At 44.0% G+C, this 18,102-nt stretch overlaps 1 protein-coding gene across 1 annotated transcript in view; it reads right to left on the minus strand.

Moving 5' to 3' along the window:
• The window catches only part of NFIA (nuclear factor I A), a 317,707-nt gene that overhangs the window by 148,521 nt on the left and 151,084 nt on the right, over positions 1-18,102 (minus strand). Inside the window, 1 exon segment of the mRNA XM_088447871.1 lies at positions 13,441-13,506. Coding sequence (XP_088303997.1) covers positions 13,441-13,506 — 66 coding nt within the window.

Raw genomic sequence — 18,102 nt, forward strand, 5'->3', positions numbered from 1 at the left:
CTTCTCCGTCAATCCGCAATCTGCAGTATTCCCTGTGACATACAGTATATCGCCGGGCCTCAACCCCACTTCCAATCAGCTGCCTCTCTCCTCTGGGCTTCTCTCGGAGGAGAGACTGCAAAAGTAGGCAAGCCCGGGAGAGATAGGTCAAACCTTCGTCGATAAATGACAATTAGAATCTGATTGGTTGCTATGGGTAACTTCTTTACCTCTCTCGAAGGTTTCATACCATACTTACCGACTTTGTTTTCATCCTTTCTATGAGCAGCTCGGAGAGCTGCTGCTGCTGGCCGGTTCGGGGGTGCGGGGCCGGACTGTTGGCGTAATTAGGCCCTGCCCCTTTCTCTGAAAAGTCTGCGTTGAGGGGATGGAGCTAAATAAGGCATATTGCACCATTTAGCCCGCCCCTTTCTCGAGGACTCGCAAATTTCCTATTAAATCTGCCCATCCTGCCCGCTTCACTAGGAAGTGGGCAGGATGCAGGGGATCTGTCTACACTTCCGGGGGTGCGGGGGGCTACCCAAAGAATCGTGAGCCTCCCGCGACATCCAGGGGTGTAGGCAAATATGTTTCATACATCTCCCATATAATACGGGCAGATGGGTATACTGTCAGAGAAAGTGCATAGATTTGTTTGTGCTTGTAAACATAATTTTGATACCAGTTTGGAAATACTTGTTGCATGAATTACATAATGTCACTGATTCAAGGGGAGATGTACCAACCTTCCTGGGAGATAAAGTGGGTGTTCCCCATGGCAACCAATCAGCTACTAGCTATTATATATCTAGCACAGTCTATAAAATGACTGCTAGAAGCTGATTGGTTGCTATGGACAACTCCTTCCCTTTACCTCTCCCCCTCAGTGTCTTTATTTTCAGCGTCTTCTCGCCTTTTTCTGGATCAACAGTAAACAGAACAGACTATAAGGGGTAAATTTACTAAGGTGGGAGTTCTATTTAAAAAGTGATGTTGCCCATAGCAACCAATCAGATTCTACTTCTCATTGATCTAGCACCTTCTAGAAGATAATACCTGGAATCTGATTGGTTGCTATGGGCAACATCACTTCTTAATATTACTCCCATCTTAGTAAATTTACCCCTGAATATCAGAAATGCTCCATACATCTGGACGTGGAGGGGGAACGATATATCGTCCGGACATACACCAGATAGTGCAGTGTGTACGGAACATTCGATATATCGTGCCCTTGCATCCACCATCGCTGTGTACCCACTGGTGAGATTAGTAAATCTATAACTTCCCTTACAGTGAAAAAAATTAATGAAACGATCGTTCTTCTCTAAGTCAATGAATCTCAAAAAGCTGGGAACAGTGCAAATGTAACGTTCCTGAAGGCTATGGAGGCGGGTGATAGTTTCAGATAGAAGAAGGCAAAAACAGGTATACAAATAACGGAAACTAATTTCAGCTAAAATGAATTTTTCTCTGCCTGTGTACTGCAGCTGCGATGTGCTGACGTCTTCCTGCAGCCACTGACCTAATCCAATCACCCCGCGCGGTTCCTACAGAATAGAGGTGCGTGTCCCATGAGATCCCCCCCAATATTATTCATTTACCTGCTATAATCAGCGCCACCGAGAATTTTAGGCTGCCCATCAACCAATCAGATGTTGGCTGCCCTTCAACCAATCAGATGTTTGTAAACGGCACTAGACAAATCACATCTAGAATCTGGTTGGATGCTTTGAGCTACAGAACTTTTTCAGGGCATTTCCAATTATTAACACCCCACAGAGCACATGTACTGCACTTTATCTGTATACTGTTGATATTGTTAGGGCTCGTACACACAGCTGTTTCCCATGTATGTGTTTTGACAGCAGGACTGCAAACACAGCTGGGCCTAGAGATGGCTGATCCCTAAATACGCGCAGAAATGTCTGGAGTAGGAGCAGGGTGCCCCAGAGGTGCGGCTTCGCCTATCTTACTTGTTGGTTGGTGTGATGCTTTTAGTGTTTGCAGTCACTCAACGCAAACTTTTAGAGAACTGTTAAAAAAAAACTCTCTTAACTGAATAATTACACCCCCATCAGGATCCTGCTTCATCACTAAGGTCCCTGACCATAGGAAGCAAGTGCCCATCATAGCAGCTCAGACATACTACTATGGTGCCATTGTACCAGGTGACCCCAGACTCCCAGCAATGAGTTTTTCAGTGTTGATTATTGCGCTTCTCATTATTCGTACTTTGTGAGTTTACTACACCCCTCTATATATGCTCCTTTTCTTCCGATGCTACCCCGGCACATTGTTAGAAGTCTTAAATGTGCGTATATCCACCACACGAGAGTGGAACGACTGTACGATTACACCATTGTAATCGTGCAATCGTTCTTCATCCTGTGCAGAGGATAATGTGCCCACACTGAACGCATACCTCCCAACATTTGATTTCAATAAACCGGGACTTCTGCGCAGCGGAGGCGAGCTCGCTCCCGGAAAAAAGAGGTGTGGTCTATCTGAAAGGGGTGTGGTCTAGTGCCATGCCCCCATTTACATCACTAATGGGCATGCCCAGCATCTCCGAGATGCTATGCTGCCCACGGGATTCCTCCCCGCACTGTGAATCTATTCTCTCTCTGCTCACCAGAGCTATGCAGAGCAGCGCTGCGTGCTCCCCCCAACTTGCCCCCCACCGCGGGATACTGTGGACCGTGGGTGGGACAGCCCCCCAAAAATGGAACTATCCTGCTGAAAGCGGGACAGTTGGGAGGTATGCTGAGCGATATGCCGTTCAGTGCAGGCACCCTCCCTCCCTCATCCCTGAACATGCACAACATTTCGACATTTTACTGCACGATTTATGAGCGTTTGAACGATAACGATGTCGTAATAGTTCAATTGTCTAGTGGATACGCACCTTTAGATCCTATAGGTTGTACGCTTGCGAGCAGGGCCTTCCTACCTATATATCTGTCTGTTATTATCCAGTGTTGTTCTATTAATGCTTACAATTGTAAAGCGCAACGGAATATGCTGCGCTATATAAGAGACTGTTAATAATAATAATATTAATAATAAGACGTTGCAAAGAGCCGTCATTGGTATAAATCACTGTGTTACTGGCCCATAACGTACGTGCTCTTTAAACATGGTTCAAAATCAACTAAGAACTGAAAATCAACAAAAGATTTCCCTAAATCAATAACCGTTGATGACAGATCAATGTTTGTGGTTTTTATTCTAACAATTGGTTGATACTCGGCTCTAAAACTGAATTTCTGTGAGGTTACATACGTTAGGTGCTGTACAGGGCTTTATCGGGGTTAGTGCGGCTGGTTCCAGGGCTGCCCAATCTGCCCCAATCATACATAGCTGCCACAGTGACACCAGCTTCACGTACCGGTCTCCGAAGCGTTGTGCGTGAGACGCCGCAACGTTATTCCGGTACGGTCCTGGGGTAGCGGCTTTCTACCATCACTGCGTTTATCCATCAGAATATTTATCATTATGGAGAATTTCCGGCACATCTTTCTCTGTGTCATATTTATCAATTTTTTAAGACACCTGGCTCACGGCAGCTAAAATGAGCAAACGTCCTGTTTCAGAGCCAAAGAGTTAACTTTAAAAATATACATATTTATATAGAGGAATGTCAGAGATGTGTTTGCAAGTTCAGGCTTAGAACTGGAAAGTGGTGAAACCAGTTCGGCGAGCTGCCGCTAAATACTACGGAGAACAAAAGGGGTTTATGTTGCTCACTGAGCTCGGGGCTCCTAACTTTCTTAAAATAAAATCCTGCCGTTCTGCTGATTCTAATCTCCCCCGCTCTTGGTTTAGATGAGCGAGAGGAGATGGTACAGATAATCCGCCCTTCAGGTCAAATGGAAATTCAGGTAACAAGCCTCCTTTGCATGAAATGAATCCTGCTCGCGCAGTAACCTACAAAACGTAGTTTTAAACCATATCCATAAAGTACCGCACTTATCAAGCACGTCCTTTTTACATGATGTTTAAGATGGGCCATTTCCAGCGTTAAGACAAATACATTATAATAAAAGAAGGTTCTGTTTCTTTTTCAAATAATTGTGTTTCCGTTTACTTATCACCGGGTCATCAAAACAAAAACGATTGAAACTATCTCAAGTTCTGCACAGGCTGGGGAAGTTATTACTAGAAACATAATAGGGGCAGATGTACTAAGCGCTGGAGAGTGATAAACTACCAACCAATCAGCTCCTAATTATAATTTTTTTCAAACACAGCCTGTAAGATGACAGTTAGGAACTGAGTGGCTGGTGGTTTATCAGTTTGTCAGCCTGCACATCACGTTGAACTGAGGCCCTGATTCAGAGCCGGACGCTCTAACGTAGCGTTCGCTCTGAATCCGGGCCGGGCTATTTTTTTTTTAGAACGGCCTCCTGGCCGCTCGCATAGCTGTGGGTGACCATCGGGCTTGCGACGAGACCCTTGTGATAGGGTCTCGTTGCCGCAAGCCCCAGAGAGATTTTGGCTGTAACAGAGCCGAAATCTCTCCCACTGACATCACTCGTGATGTCAGTGGGGCCGCCCCCAAACGGAGGCGTTCACATGGGAACGCCTCCGTCTGGGCAGCCACTTCCCTGGCCCGCCCACCAAAGGGGGTGTGCTGTCACTCACCAACGACAGCACGCCCCCTTTGGTACGAGACACGGAGCGACGGATTGCCCGTCGCTATCCGGGTCTCGCGCATGCGCACAACGGAGCCGTCTCCATTGTGCGCATGTGCTCTGGGCCACCATCGACCCGGTTGCGAGCGCTCAGCGCTTGCGTCCGGATCTGAATCAGGCCCTGAATTCCCCCCATGGTTGGCTGCTATGTGTTATCTCCGTAATAAGTTAAATAAACACATTTAATCAAAGGAATAGACATCTACCTATTAATAACATATAACGGGTGCGGCAAGCTATGACAAACAAATCTGATAATAAAACAGAACGGAACTAGGGGCCACATGTGAAGACTCGGGGGGCCACAATCACATGCTGCTTCTTACACATCATGGTTTAAACTACTACATATAAAACTTTCTGTAATCATCAACTACATTAAAAAAGGAAACATACAAATGCACTAGCACACAATCTGTATAACAATGCGTTAGATTGAGTCTTATTAAAATAATAGTTACAGCATGGGAGAGTTATTTTACTGCAATATCTCACTTAGGGGTCTATTTACTAGTGTTAGGAGACAGAGTGAAAAGTGATAAGATAGTGATAAGGTGCCAGCCAATCAGCTCCCAACTGTCATCTCACAGGCTGTGTTTGAAAAATGACAGTTGGGAGCTGATTGGCTGGCACCTTATCACGTTCTTATCACTTTTCACTCTGTCTCCTAACACTGCTTAGTAAATAGACCCCTTAAGTTCCAACTTAATACTGTATGTCATTTACTTTCATTGCATTAAGGGGCCTATGCATCAAAGCTTGAGGTGAGATAAAATTATGAGATATATATCACCAACCAATCAGCTTCTAACTTACATTTTGCTGGCTGTGTTTAAGAAATGATAGTTTGGAGCTGATTGGTTGGTGATATATATTTCACAATTTAATCTCACATCAAGCTTTGATACATATGCCCCTTAGGACAATAAATTTGAGTTGTTTTAGTTTGTTATTTTGATCTATCTGTGCATTAGGTGTTTTTGATGGTTAATTGTCGCCTTTTTACTTATTGTGCTATTGTCAGATAATTTCATACAACAAAAGGTTTCTCATTGTTTTTTTTCCTCAGTGTAAACTTGGAATTTCAGTCTTTGCACACATGTACGATTGCGTAAATCCCAGCCCCAGGGGGGAAATACGTACTGGAAAACTGCTCATCTAACCTTTAACATTTAGCATTTCTATAGGAAGAATTATTATTTTAAAACCCTGAACTGTTTTTTGTGCCTTCAGCCTATAGTGGGCGCTGTAAGTCTATTTTTCATGGGTGTGGCCATATCGCTGGTAAAGGCATATTTGTAATCTACCCCCGAACGTTACTGTGACTACAGCATGCCAGATATTTGTAGAATAAACAGCCTTCTGCTATATAAATCACAGGGGAGAATAATATTAGAAATTAGCATGCAAGCAACCGGGGGCTTTATAAGAGGCAGGAGAATTCCGCAAATAGATTTATACTGATAGGGGAGCTGAGCTGTGCAGAACTGAGCACAATTGTGCATGAAAGCTGCAAATACCAAAAACGAATTTCTCCAATAAAAATACATTACCTTCCCCCTCTTTGACATTGACGAGCCGTTAGTTACACCTCAATGTATTTGTTTTTGTGAAATGAAAGTACTCGGGACAATAATAATCTACAGTGAGGTAACACACGAACGTGCCTGTCGCTGGGAAATACAACCAATAACTTCTGGGGGAACTAATAATGGCTCTTGCTCTCCTTTCACAGCCTGTCCATTAATCAGGAGAGGGTCCCTTTGGTCCTGTGGTTGCTGGTTTAAGGAATAACCCTCACATACACACAGTAGTCGTCTGCCATTTAGTTAGACGCAGAACGAATACTCCATATTATTTTGTTGTGTATGATTGGTTGTGCACACACGAATATTACTTCAGCCCACAAAATGGCCGTCTCCACCAAGGCTCATTTGGGAACCACAAAAAGATGGCAACTGACAGATCTGGATTATCCGTGAGGCAACCTAGGCTTCTGCCTAGGGCTCAATGAGCAAGGAGGGCCTAGATGGCTGTGACCCCCCCTATATGCATGATTTGTGACAAACAGAGGTGGGAGGGGCACCAAACTCTAGTATCTTTACTAGGGTCCCATAGGTTCTGCGGCTTATAGTGGTTACTTGTTTCTGTAAGGGTGACTACTGTCTGGCAAGTACAAGTCTACATCGTGGCCTGTGGAAACACACCTGTAAAATAATTCTGCTTTATGTTTTGTTGGGTGTGGATCAATTTGGTAACTTTATTGGGCCAATTAAAGGTGTGTCCTAATTTATCCCAATTTTTCCAATTGGGATATGCAGAGATTAGTTCAAACAGTGATACACTATGACAGAATGTGATTATAAAAGTCTGCTGCCATCATATTAAATACAGATATTAAACAGAAGATAGAGAGAATGCCATTTTCATGTTACAGTCCACATTTCCCAGCAACCCCAATATCTTCAGGACAGTCCTGGTTTTCTGGGTCAGAAAGGGTCAGGTTTAGCAATGTAGGCGTGTGGTATCTGGAACAGGGGGTGTGGTTTGGGATGACCCAGTCATGGCTTGGCCAATTGGGTTTGTGTATAATTTTGTCCTTATTTTGGGCGAAGTGTTATGCACTAAGGGCCACGATTATCATAGCTTATTTTTTTAAAGAAACCTTTGTACTAGCATATTAATTAATACTGCAATGTTACTTTATTCAATGTTACTAAATATGTAACTATGTGATATTGATCGCCTGTAATCTCGCACCGTTATAAAGTTGCAGTAGTCCTAAAGGACTTATAATGTCCTTATGCCATACACAGACCTACAGTATAACCGTGACTGAAAATTCACATGTGCGTCTTGTTAATTAATGCGCTTGATCAATGACCGGGAATCAGAAGTCAACAGATCTCATCCACGTCTCTCTCAGGATCATCACGTTGTCAGTTGAAGTATGTATATATTTTTGAACTAATGATAACTATACGGAACTCCACCACAAATGGTATTTTCAATTTTGGGTTAAAATGACTTTTAAGCTGATAACAAGCGCAGCCATTTATATGTCCAATGTACTCCTGGAGACAGCTGCATCTACTGCCTATTCCTGTCCCAAAGTAAATAATAGAAAAAGTATATATTATACCATAAAAACTGGTAACATATGCTGACAACTACCTCACTAATCTGCACAGCATGGTGATATAAAGCTATATAAATATTTATTATTCTGGTCTGCAACCACAGCCCCTTAACAGTTGTGCTCCCTATTGTAAAAGATACTTAGAAAGGGACAATATTAGGAATAACTGTAACAACATATCGTCCCTTTCAATCACGTACACCAAGGCTTCTATAGAGATGTTTTTACAACATTGTGTGTGTATATATTATACAACATAAAGGAAACAACTGTGCTAAAACAACAATAGTGAAATTTTTGAAACTGAGCGATTAAAAATAGTAATATAAATATATACAAAACGCAGATAGGACACAAAGGCCCTCATTCAGAGCCGCTCGCTAGCGGCAGTACGCTCGTTCCGAGCGATGTTCGCACATCTGCGCATGCGTACGTTTTTTAGTACGCATGCGCGAACCAGTCAGTGCGGCCGAAAATCGTTTGTACGCTATATAGCGAGTGCCTGCTATTTTGAGTGACAGAATGAGGCGTATGTGGGTGGTAACAGGGGAAGGTGCTTGAAAATGGGGAGTGGAATTCGAACGCAGGCGTGCTTAAAGGTCAAAACGGGCGTTTTATGGGTGTGCATAATTAATACAGCAGCGTCATTGACCACGTCACTTGTTTTTTTTTAACTCAGAACTGCTCGCAAAATAGCGGTTGAAAAAACCAACCACAAGAATAGCGAGCAGTTCATACGCTGTACGATGTACTCGATTAATCTAATAAATAGCGGACATGACGTATGGCGCGAGCGGCCAAGGGGCGTTTTTATCAAATAAACGAGCATATGTTTTGCTCGCTCGTTCAGACTTAGAGGTGTGAACAGACTGCAATCTGCGAACGGATCATTTGAATAGCCACCCCTTGTTTTTGAACGAACGACCGCAAATAGCGTACGGCTCTGAATGAGGGCCAAAGTTTATTAGAAGTACATGTCAGTCATGTCTATCACGGGTTACACAGACAACATTACATACTGAGCTGAAAGGAACTGAGAAACTATGGATTTTTTAAACCCGAGGGACCAGTGATTTTACTGATGTGCGTGACTGGTTTCCAATCCATTGGTAGGAAGCATTCTACGATATGAATATTAGTTACGCACACAAAATGGCTGCCTCCACCAACGGCACTTTAAATATTTTTGCAGTCTGCAATTGCTTTATCCTAAGTCCAGTGACATCACTGGAACATCTCTTTATATTAATGGTTCATAGGCAATGGATAGGCTACAGACTCCATTCTCATGAATACTGCTTTGTACAACAGGCGCACTTCAAAATTAAGTCGCAACCAAAAACAATGCAAGAGTGCTTTCCACTGACCAACCTACTATGGGGCCTATTCATGACGTTAATTATCGGACCCCGATAATTAACATTCAAACTCGCCGTGGATGCCGGGGCAATTCATCATTGCTACGGTGCGGTGAGAGCTGATGCGAAAATCAGTTGTCCCCGCGAGCGGCTTCACTGCTCCTTTTCGGAGCAGTGAATCTTGACTGCACATTCGCGATCTACAGGTCAAGCATGCGTACAAGAGCCCCGATGTCCGGCGGAAGGAGCCGGACAGGGGCGGATCCCTCTTCACAACCCGGACCTCGAGCAGGAGCATTCACCATCTGAAGATGGCGAATGCTCCTGCAGTCAAGCTCCGAAAATATAATAATTTCGGAGCTTGATGAATTCTGTCCCCATACTAGTGTATAGGGACAGCGGGCCATTCCACAAAAGGAAGGTAAGTTGGAGATATCTGTGATACTAGTGTATGGAGACAGAGGGCCATTCCGGGAGAGGAAGGTAATTAGGTGATATCTGTGATACTAGTGTATGGGGACAGCGGGTCATTCCGGGAGAGGAAGGTAAGCAGGAGATATCTGTGATACTAGTGTATGGGGACAGAGGGCCATTCCGGGAGAGGAAGGTAAGTAGGTGATATCTGTGATGCTAGTGTATGGGGACAGCGGGCCATTCCGGGAGAGGAAGGTAAGCAGGAGATAACTGTGATACTAGTGTATGGGGACAGAGGGCCATTCCGGGAGAGGAAGGTAAGTAGGTGATATCTGTGATGCTAGTGTATGGGGACAGCGGGCCATTCTGGGAGAGGAAGGTAAGTAGGTGATATCTGTGATGCTAGTGTATGGGGACAGCAGGCCATTCCGGGAGAGGAAGGTAAGTAGGTGATATCTGTGATACTAGTGTATGGGGACAGAGGGCCATTCCGGGAGAGGAAGGTAAGTAGGTGATATCTGTGATACTAGTGTATGGGGACAGCGGGTCATTCCGGGAGAGGAAGGTAAGCAGGTGATATCTGTGATGCTAGTGTATGGGGAGAGCAGGCCATTCCGGGAGAGGAAGGTAAGTAGGTGATATCTGTGATACTAGTGTATGGGGACAGAGAGCCATTCCGGGAGAGGAAGGTAAGTAGGTGATATCTGTGATACTAGTGTATGGGAACAGCGGGTCATTCCGGGAGAGGAAGGTAAGCAGGAGATATCTGTGATACTAGTGTATGGGGACAGAGGGCCATTCCGGGAGAGGAAGGTAAGTAGGTGATATCTGTGATGCTAGTGTATGGGGACAGCGGGCCATTCCGGGAGAGGAAGGTAAGCAGGAGATAACTGTGATACTGGTGTATGGGGACAGAGGGCCATTCCGGGAGAGGAAGGTAAGTAGGTGATATCTGTGATGCTAGTGTATGGGGACAGCGGGCCATTCTGGGAGAGGAAGGTAAGTAGGTGATATCTGTGATGCTAGTGTATGGGGACAGCAGGCCATTCCGGGAGAGGAAGGTAAGTAGGTGATATCTGTGATACTAGTGTATGGGGACAGGGGGCCATTCCGGGAGAGGAAAGGTAAGTAGGTGATATCTGTGATGCTAGTGTATGGGGACAGCGGGCCATTCTGGGAGAGGAAGGTAAGTAGGTGATATCTGTGATGCTAGTGTATGGGGACAGCAGGCCATTCCGGGAGAGGAAGGTAATCAGGAGATAACTGTGATACTAGTGTATGGGGACAGAGGGCCATTCCGGGAGAGGAAGGTAAGTAGGTGATATCTGTGATGCTAGTGTATGGGGACAGCGGGCCATTCCGGGAGAGGAAGGTAAGCAGGAGATAACTGTGATACTAGTGTATGGGGACAGAGGGCCATTCCGGGAGAGGAAGGTAAGTAGGTGATATCTGTGATACTAGTGTATGGGGACAGCGGGCCATTCCGGGAGAGGAAGGTAAGCAGGAGGTACCTGTGATACTAGTGTATGGGGACAGCTGGCCATTCCAGGAGAGGAAGGTAAGTAGGAGGTACCTGTGATACTAGTGTATGGGGACAGCGGGCCATTCCGGGAGAGGAAGGTACGGTAAGCACGAGATATCTGTGATGCTAGTGTATGGGGACAGTGGGCCACATCAGAAGTGAAAGGAAAGCACGAGATATCTGTGATACTAGTGAATGGGGACAGCGAGCCATTCCGGTAGAGAAGGGTAAGTAGGTGATATCTGTGATGCTTGTGTATGGGGACAGTGGGCCATTCCGGGAGAAAAGGGTAAGTAGGTGATATCTGTGATGCTTGTGTATGGGGACAGTGGGCCATTCTGGGAGAGGAAGGTAAGCAGGAGATACCTGTGATACTAGTGTATGGGGACAGCGGGCCATTCCGCAAAAGGAAAACAGGTGACTTAATTAGTACCTCAGTCAATTTGATCATTTGATTTAACCATCTGGACTCATCTGGACTCAAAGCACGGAAATCCTTAAAACCTGGACTGTAATGGCAGAACCTCTGCACTAGAAGGCAACTATGTTATTATTACATAAACTTTGTTTTTCAACTTTGAATGCTTATAAAAACCTATTTCACTTCACGCAGTGCAATGATTCATATATCAAATTAAAGGAAATTTAATGCTGAATTCAACACAATGAACAGAGGTCAAATATTTGCATTACAAGAGAAGTTATGCTACTTTCAGTCAGACAAAGAAGCACAGATGCGTGGGATTCAAGAAGCGGATTGTAGTAACAGCTACTACCAGCCAATCGGAATAGTTGTTCTGAGGACCAATAAGCTGTCGTTTATGAGCAGGTAGCAGCATGTCGTTTTGTAGGCGTGGCGGGGGGGTGGCTTCACAAACGGAGGCGTTCCCAAGCGAACGCCTGCCGTTGTGGGCGGCCCCACTGACATCACCGGTGATGTCAGTGGGAGAGCCTCCGGCTCTATTAGAGCCGGAAGCTCTCTCGGGCTTGCTGCAGATGAGACCCTACCACAAGGATCTTGTCGCAAGCCCCGATGGTCGCGATGGTCTTGGCCATTGCGACCATCATCCTGGCCGCTCGCAATAGCTGTAGGTGGTGGCACCAAAAAAAAAAAAAAGCCCTGATTCAGAGCAAGCGCTCTTTCAGAGCGTCCGTCTCTGAATCAGGCCCTGAGTGCAACTCGTGTTTTTGTCAGTGCAAGAACGGTACGGAGAAGACTAACGGAGGTTGGCCTAAAAGGTAGGATTCCCCGGAAAAAGCCATTGCTGAATAAAAAGCAGTGTCAGAAACGAATACAGTGGGCAAAAGAACACATTGCATGGACAGAAGGTCAGTGGAAACAAGTGATATGGAGTGACGAAACTAAGATATCGATATTTGGTAGTGATGGGAGAAAATATGTGAGACGTCGCATCCGGGAAGAGGTACATCCAGATTGCATTCAAGCGACAACAAAGAATCCTACAAGTGTTGTGATCTGGGCATGTATGACAGCAGATGCTGTAGGCCGCCTTTATGTCATAGATGGCACACTGAACAGCAGAAAGTACATTGACACCATCCTACAACCAAACCTTCTACCTTCTATCAGGGATCTTTTTCCAGATAAGGCCCCATTTTTTTTTTGCCAGCAGGATTCAGCTCTCTGCCACACTGCACGGATATGCAAAAAAGGGGTTCACGGAGAATGACATACAGGTGCTGGGATGGCCAGGAAACAGCCCAGACCTGAACCCCATAGAACATTTGTGGTTCCGTTTGAAAAACCTGGTACATCTGAGGCGACCATCCAATAAAAGACAATTGAGGCTATAATTGTCTCATGGCACCACGTAATAAAGAAGGAAGAGCTCCAAACATTGGTTGGCTCAATGCCACGTCGCTGTGCTGCTGTCTTGAAAAATAAAGGATACCCAACGAAATACTGATAGAACAGTAACATCATAAGTACACAGGGATTTTCACCCTAAGTGTTGTTTTCACTGCATAACTTCCCTTGTAATGCAAATATTTGACCTATGTTTATTGTGTTGAATTCAGCATTACATTTACTTTCATTTGATATAAGAATCATTGCACTGCGTGAAGTGTAACAGTCTTTATAAGCATTTGAAGTTGAGAACCATTGAAATTTCAAAAAGTGTCCGCAATTTTGGCCACCACTGTATATACATATATATATATAGATATAGATACACACACACACACACACACACACACACACACACACACACACACACACACACACACACACACACACACACACACACACACACACACACACACACACACACACACACAGAGTTTGTGACGCTGTGTCATGTAACTCACCATTTTCTGGCTGGTCCTTAATATCAACCTCACTGGGCTGGCTGGGACTCTCTGACTGACTTGAATCTGGTAACAAAAAATAATACATATATAAATTTACATTTTACATAAGTAAAATATGCTCATTTATTCTGAAATAAGAGACAATTTTGGAAGCATAGCACCAATGAGAATACTTTGCCCTGACATAATGGCTAATTGTACTTCTCTAGACGTATTCTCTCCTAATGCTGTACTGCAAAACAGGGGACTAATTATAATAAGCATTAGGAAATTGTGGTGTCAACCTGAAGCATTAGTGCAAGAACCGCGTTTGGGGCATGAACTCCCATTTTATATACAGCCGCATTTCACGCACATATTGCTGTTCTGCAAACGTTTGTGGAATGACCGCTCTGAAGCTCCAATGCTACAGGTTAGTTCAGCCCTGCGATTGGTGTACTTTTAGGGTTGGCCACATCTAACTAATCTTCAGCGAAAGCTATGTAATTCAGTCACACGCCTCATGTGGTATTATGTATTTATATATATATATATATATATATACATAGAGATATAGAAATACTGGCGCACAAATTTTTTAGATTCCTTCTGTAAATAGTCTTATGACAAATTGTTTCTTTGTGACACTCGTGAATGGGGATAAAAAAACACTCCTGATAACAGGTGGCTGCAATCTTCTAATAATCCGTGAGGCAACGGGAAAACATGGGTGCTGAAAAATAAGAAAACGTGCGCCTAATAGTGTAGTATTTAAAGTAAGGCAAGTAGTGCTCAATATAGGTAATGTGCGTACCAAACGATGACTTTCAATAAAGCTTATCTGATGTCCAGGTCATCCTCCTATGGTCAGGAAACAAAAACTGCCAATAGATTCCGGATGTCAATCCAAGGACAGGTACCCTCTTAAATGGACCTTAAATGAAAGGGCTCCAACCAAGCCCATACACGTATTATGGTGTAGTAATTCCTTCAGCCAGTGCACAAAGTTGGAAGCAGCAGCAACACTCACCCTACTTTACCTACTGTACAGGCTGGATACCCCTGAGGAATGAAGTAGAGGGTGATCCCTGGTAACACACAGAACAAGAAGAACTTCTCTTTATACGCACTACATTTTGCTTTATCTGGTACGCAGAAATATTTAATGGCTGAAGGAATTACTACACCATAATACGTGTATGGGCTTGGTTGGAGCCCTTTCATTTAAGGTCCATTTAAGAGGGTACCTGTCCTTGGATTGACATCCGGAATCTATTGGCAGTTTTTGTTTCCTGACCATAGGAGGATGACCAGGACATCAGATAAGCTTTATTGAAAGTTATTGTTTGGTACGCACATTACCTATATTGAGCACTACTTGCCTTACTTTAAATACTACACTATTAGGCGCACGTTTTCTTATTTTTCAGCATATATATATATACATGCACACAAATAAACTGTGATTATATATATATTTTTATTTTTTTAATTATACAAACTTCAGTCTCGTCACTGTAAATCTAAATAAATGACTACACTGCTTCCACATCATGACGATGAATTGAGATGATAAAGAAGCTCGTCTCAGGTTTCATAGTCCCACAGAGCACTAATGTGTAAAACAGTGAGAGCTGTCAATCATCCGGGGGCAACAGGTAATCAGATGAATAGATTAATATTTGTCCATACATAATTAATGCAAATGAGTGATCCATATTGGGAGCATTTCCATTAAATCAATAGAATTACTTAGTGCAGTGGTCTCTGCATATCCCATTGACATTGTGTCCTGAGCATTAACTCATTGCGATTTCCCAAGAGCCAGGGGAGGATGTGCGGCAGCTTAAACACAGATATCCAGTTGATTAGCAAAATGTATTTATTTGTTGTTTCACTGAGCAAGCCATTCTTTATTTACTGTTATTGTGTGCATGTATATATATATATATATATATATATATATATATATAATTGTTCATATGTAAGATCTGCGTCTCTCATCCCCAAGGATTACTTGTTCCCATGCACGGTTACAGGACTTTCGGGCTGTACCCATTCTATGGAATGCCATACAACGCACAATACGACTTTCCTCTAGTCTCCAATCTTTAAGCGATCCCTGAAAACTCACCTCTTCAGGCAAGCTTATCAGATCCCAGAACCGCCCACATAACCTTCATAGCTTCCAAATCTAATTATATCCCCTTTCACAGTCCACACACATCGTCTTTCTATCACGTCCTCATGACATTTGGCCGACATTCCGGTGTGACTGGATCATGCAGCCCACCAAGAAACTGTGCATTCTGGCTGGACCAAAATGCAATATATAGCACCTATCCTTATTTATCAATGCCTATTTCCCTATAGATTGTAAGCTTGCGAGCAGGGCCTTCCTACTTATATATCTGTCTGTTATTACCCAGTTTTGTTCTATTAATGCTTACAATTGTAAAGCGCAACGGAATATGCTGCGCTATATAAGAAACTGTTAATAAATAATATGTAGAGAGAGAGACACAGACAGAGAGAGAGAGTAAGGTAAACTCAACTTGTCTGAGACATGGTGAATTATTAACGTTGCTGAAAGCAGCAACTCTGCCCTAAAACCATACACACCAATCAGAAGCTTGTTTTCACAGGCTAGCCGCTACTAGACAGGTACAACCTAATATTCTATTGGTTGCTATAGGTATAAAGTAGACTTGCCCCTTTCAGCCATGTCATTAAGTAACCGACAGAAACTAATTATGGCCCTCATTCAGAGCCGGACGCTCTGAGCAGAGCGCACGCTCTGAATGAGGGCCGTCCTCCATAATTATGGAGCGTCCTCCTGGACGCTCGTATAGCTGTGGGTCACCACCCACAGCCTATACGAGCGTGCAGGTTGATGGCCGCGATGGTCTTGACCATCGCGACCATCGCCACTGCGAGCCGGAGCCTGCGTTTGAGTTTCTCAACCGCAAGGCCCGGAGTGATTTTGGCTCTATCAGAGCCAAAATCACTCCCACTGACATCACTAGTGATGTCAGTGGGCCGGCTTCTGACGGTAGGTGTTCCCTTGGGAACGCCCCCGTCTGGGAGGCACGCCCCTGGCACGCCCACCAAAGGGGGCGTGCTGTCAATCAACATCGACAGCACGGCCCCTTTGATCAGACACAACGAGCGAAGGAAAGTCCTTCGCTCGTCGCGTCTGGCGCATGCGCACGACGGAGCTCCCGCCGTCGTGCGCATGCGCAGTGCACACCATCGACCCACTTGCGAGCGGACAGCCGCTTGCGAGTGGGTCTGAATCAGGCCCTATGTGCGATGGTCTGATATTGTAGTTTGGGTCTAACTTTAACATTTACTGTGTAGTACAAAGGAAAAAATATATTTTTATACAGTACATAGGGGGAGGTTTAATAAAGCTTGGAGAGAGATAAAAATGGAGATAGATAGCACCAACCAATCAGATCCTAACTGTCACTTTACAGGCTGTGATTGAAAAATTACAGGAGCTGATTGGTTGGTGCTATTTATCTCCAATTTTATCTCTCTCCAAGCTTTATTAACTCTCCCCCATATAACCTTATTTCCTCAGTATCTAGTATTTATAATACACAGATCATATTGCATGAGAAGAGTTCTACAGATACCTATCATTTCATGTTACAGGTTGGGTCTCCCATATCCAAAATGCTTGGGATAACGGAATATTCCGTATTTTGGAATAATTGCATACCATAATTAAATATCTTGGGAATGGGACCCCAATATACACACAGAATGCGTTTATGTATTATATACACCTTATACACACAGCCTGCAGGTAATTGTATACAATATTTTCAATAATTTTGTGGCTCAGGCAAAGTTTGTGTACATACATGAAATAAATTTATGTTTCATATACACCTTATACACACAGCCTGAAGGTTATTTTATACAATATTTTTAATAATTTGTGCCTTAGACAAAGTTTGTGTACATTGAACCATCAAAAATCAAAGGTTTCATTATCTCAGTCATGCCAAAATTATTCCGTATTGCGGAATATTCCGTATTTCAGAATATTTGGATATGGGAGACTCAACCTGTATTTAAAAAAAAAAAAAGAAGAAACGAATATGTTCCATGAAGTTGGCTGTACAAATACGGCGTGGATCTGCACGTGATCTGAGAGGAGTGCGGCAGGTGTCGCAGTTTAATGCCGTGGCAAGCGCTGATGTCTGGATGATGATTCACAATTGTAAACCTTCAGTGACCGCCTTTTAAACTGGTCACCTCTGACAATAAATCTCTTGGGTGCCTTTGCCTTGACCGGCTGTGTTTTGGCATGTAGGCCGGCTCTGGCTGACGGCTATCTTTTATGTACAGCCTGCAACTATTGGACGGTGCAGGCCAGATGGCTGAAGGCCCAGTGGACAACTGCATTTCCATAGGTAATATGCAAGCATTCAGACATAACCATTTAGTCCATTCACTACAGTATTTCCAGGTACAGGACAGGAAAGTTATTAAAGAAGGTTTAGGCTACATGAACATGGCGGGTGTCTGCATTTGTTCCCTTCACTGCTGATAGGTAATCAGAGGAGAAACAGTTACCAACACAGGGATCAGTGGTCCCTACAGGGAGATGGCAGTGATGTGCATACGAGGGCTTCGCCAATAGAGATCACAGACCTGGTGCAGGGC

Source organism: Taudactylus pleione, unplaced genomic scaffold, assembly GCF_031769625.1.
Source record: "Taudactylus pleione unplaced genomic scaffold, aTauple2 ptg000442l, whole genome shotgun sequence".
Taxonomy (NCBI): domain Eukaryota; kingdom Metazoa; phylum Chordata; class Amphibia; order Anura; family Myobatrachidae; genus Taudactylus; species Taudactylus pleione.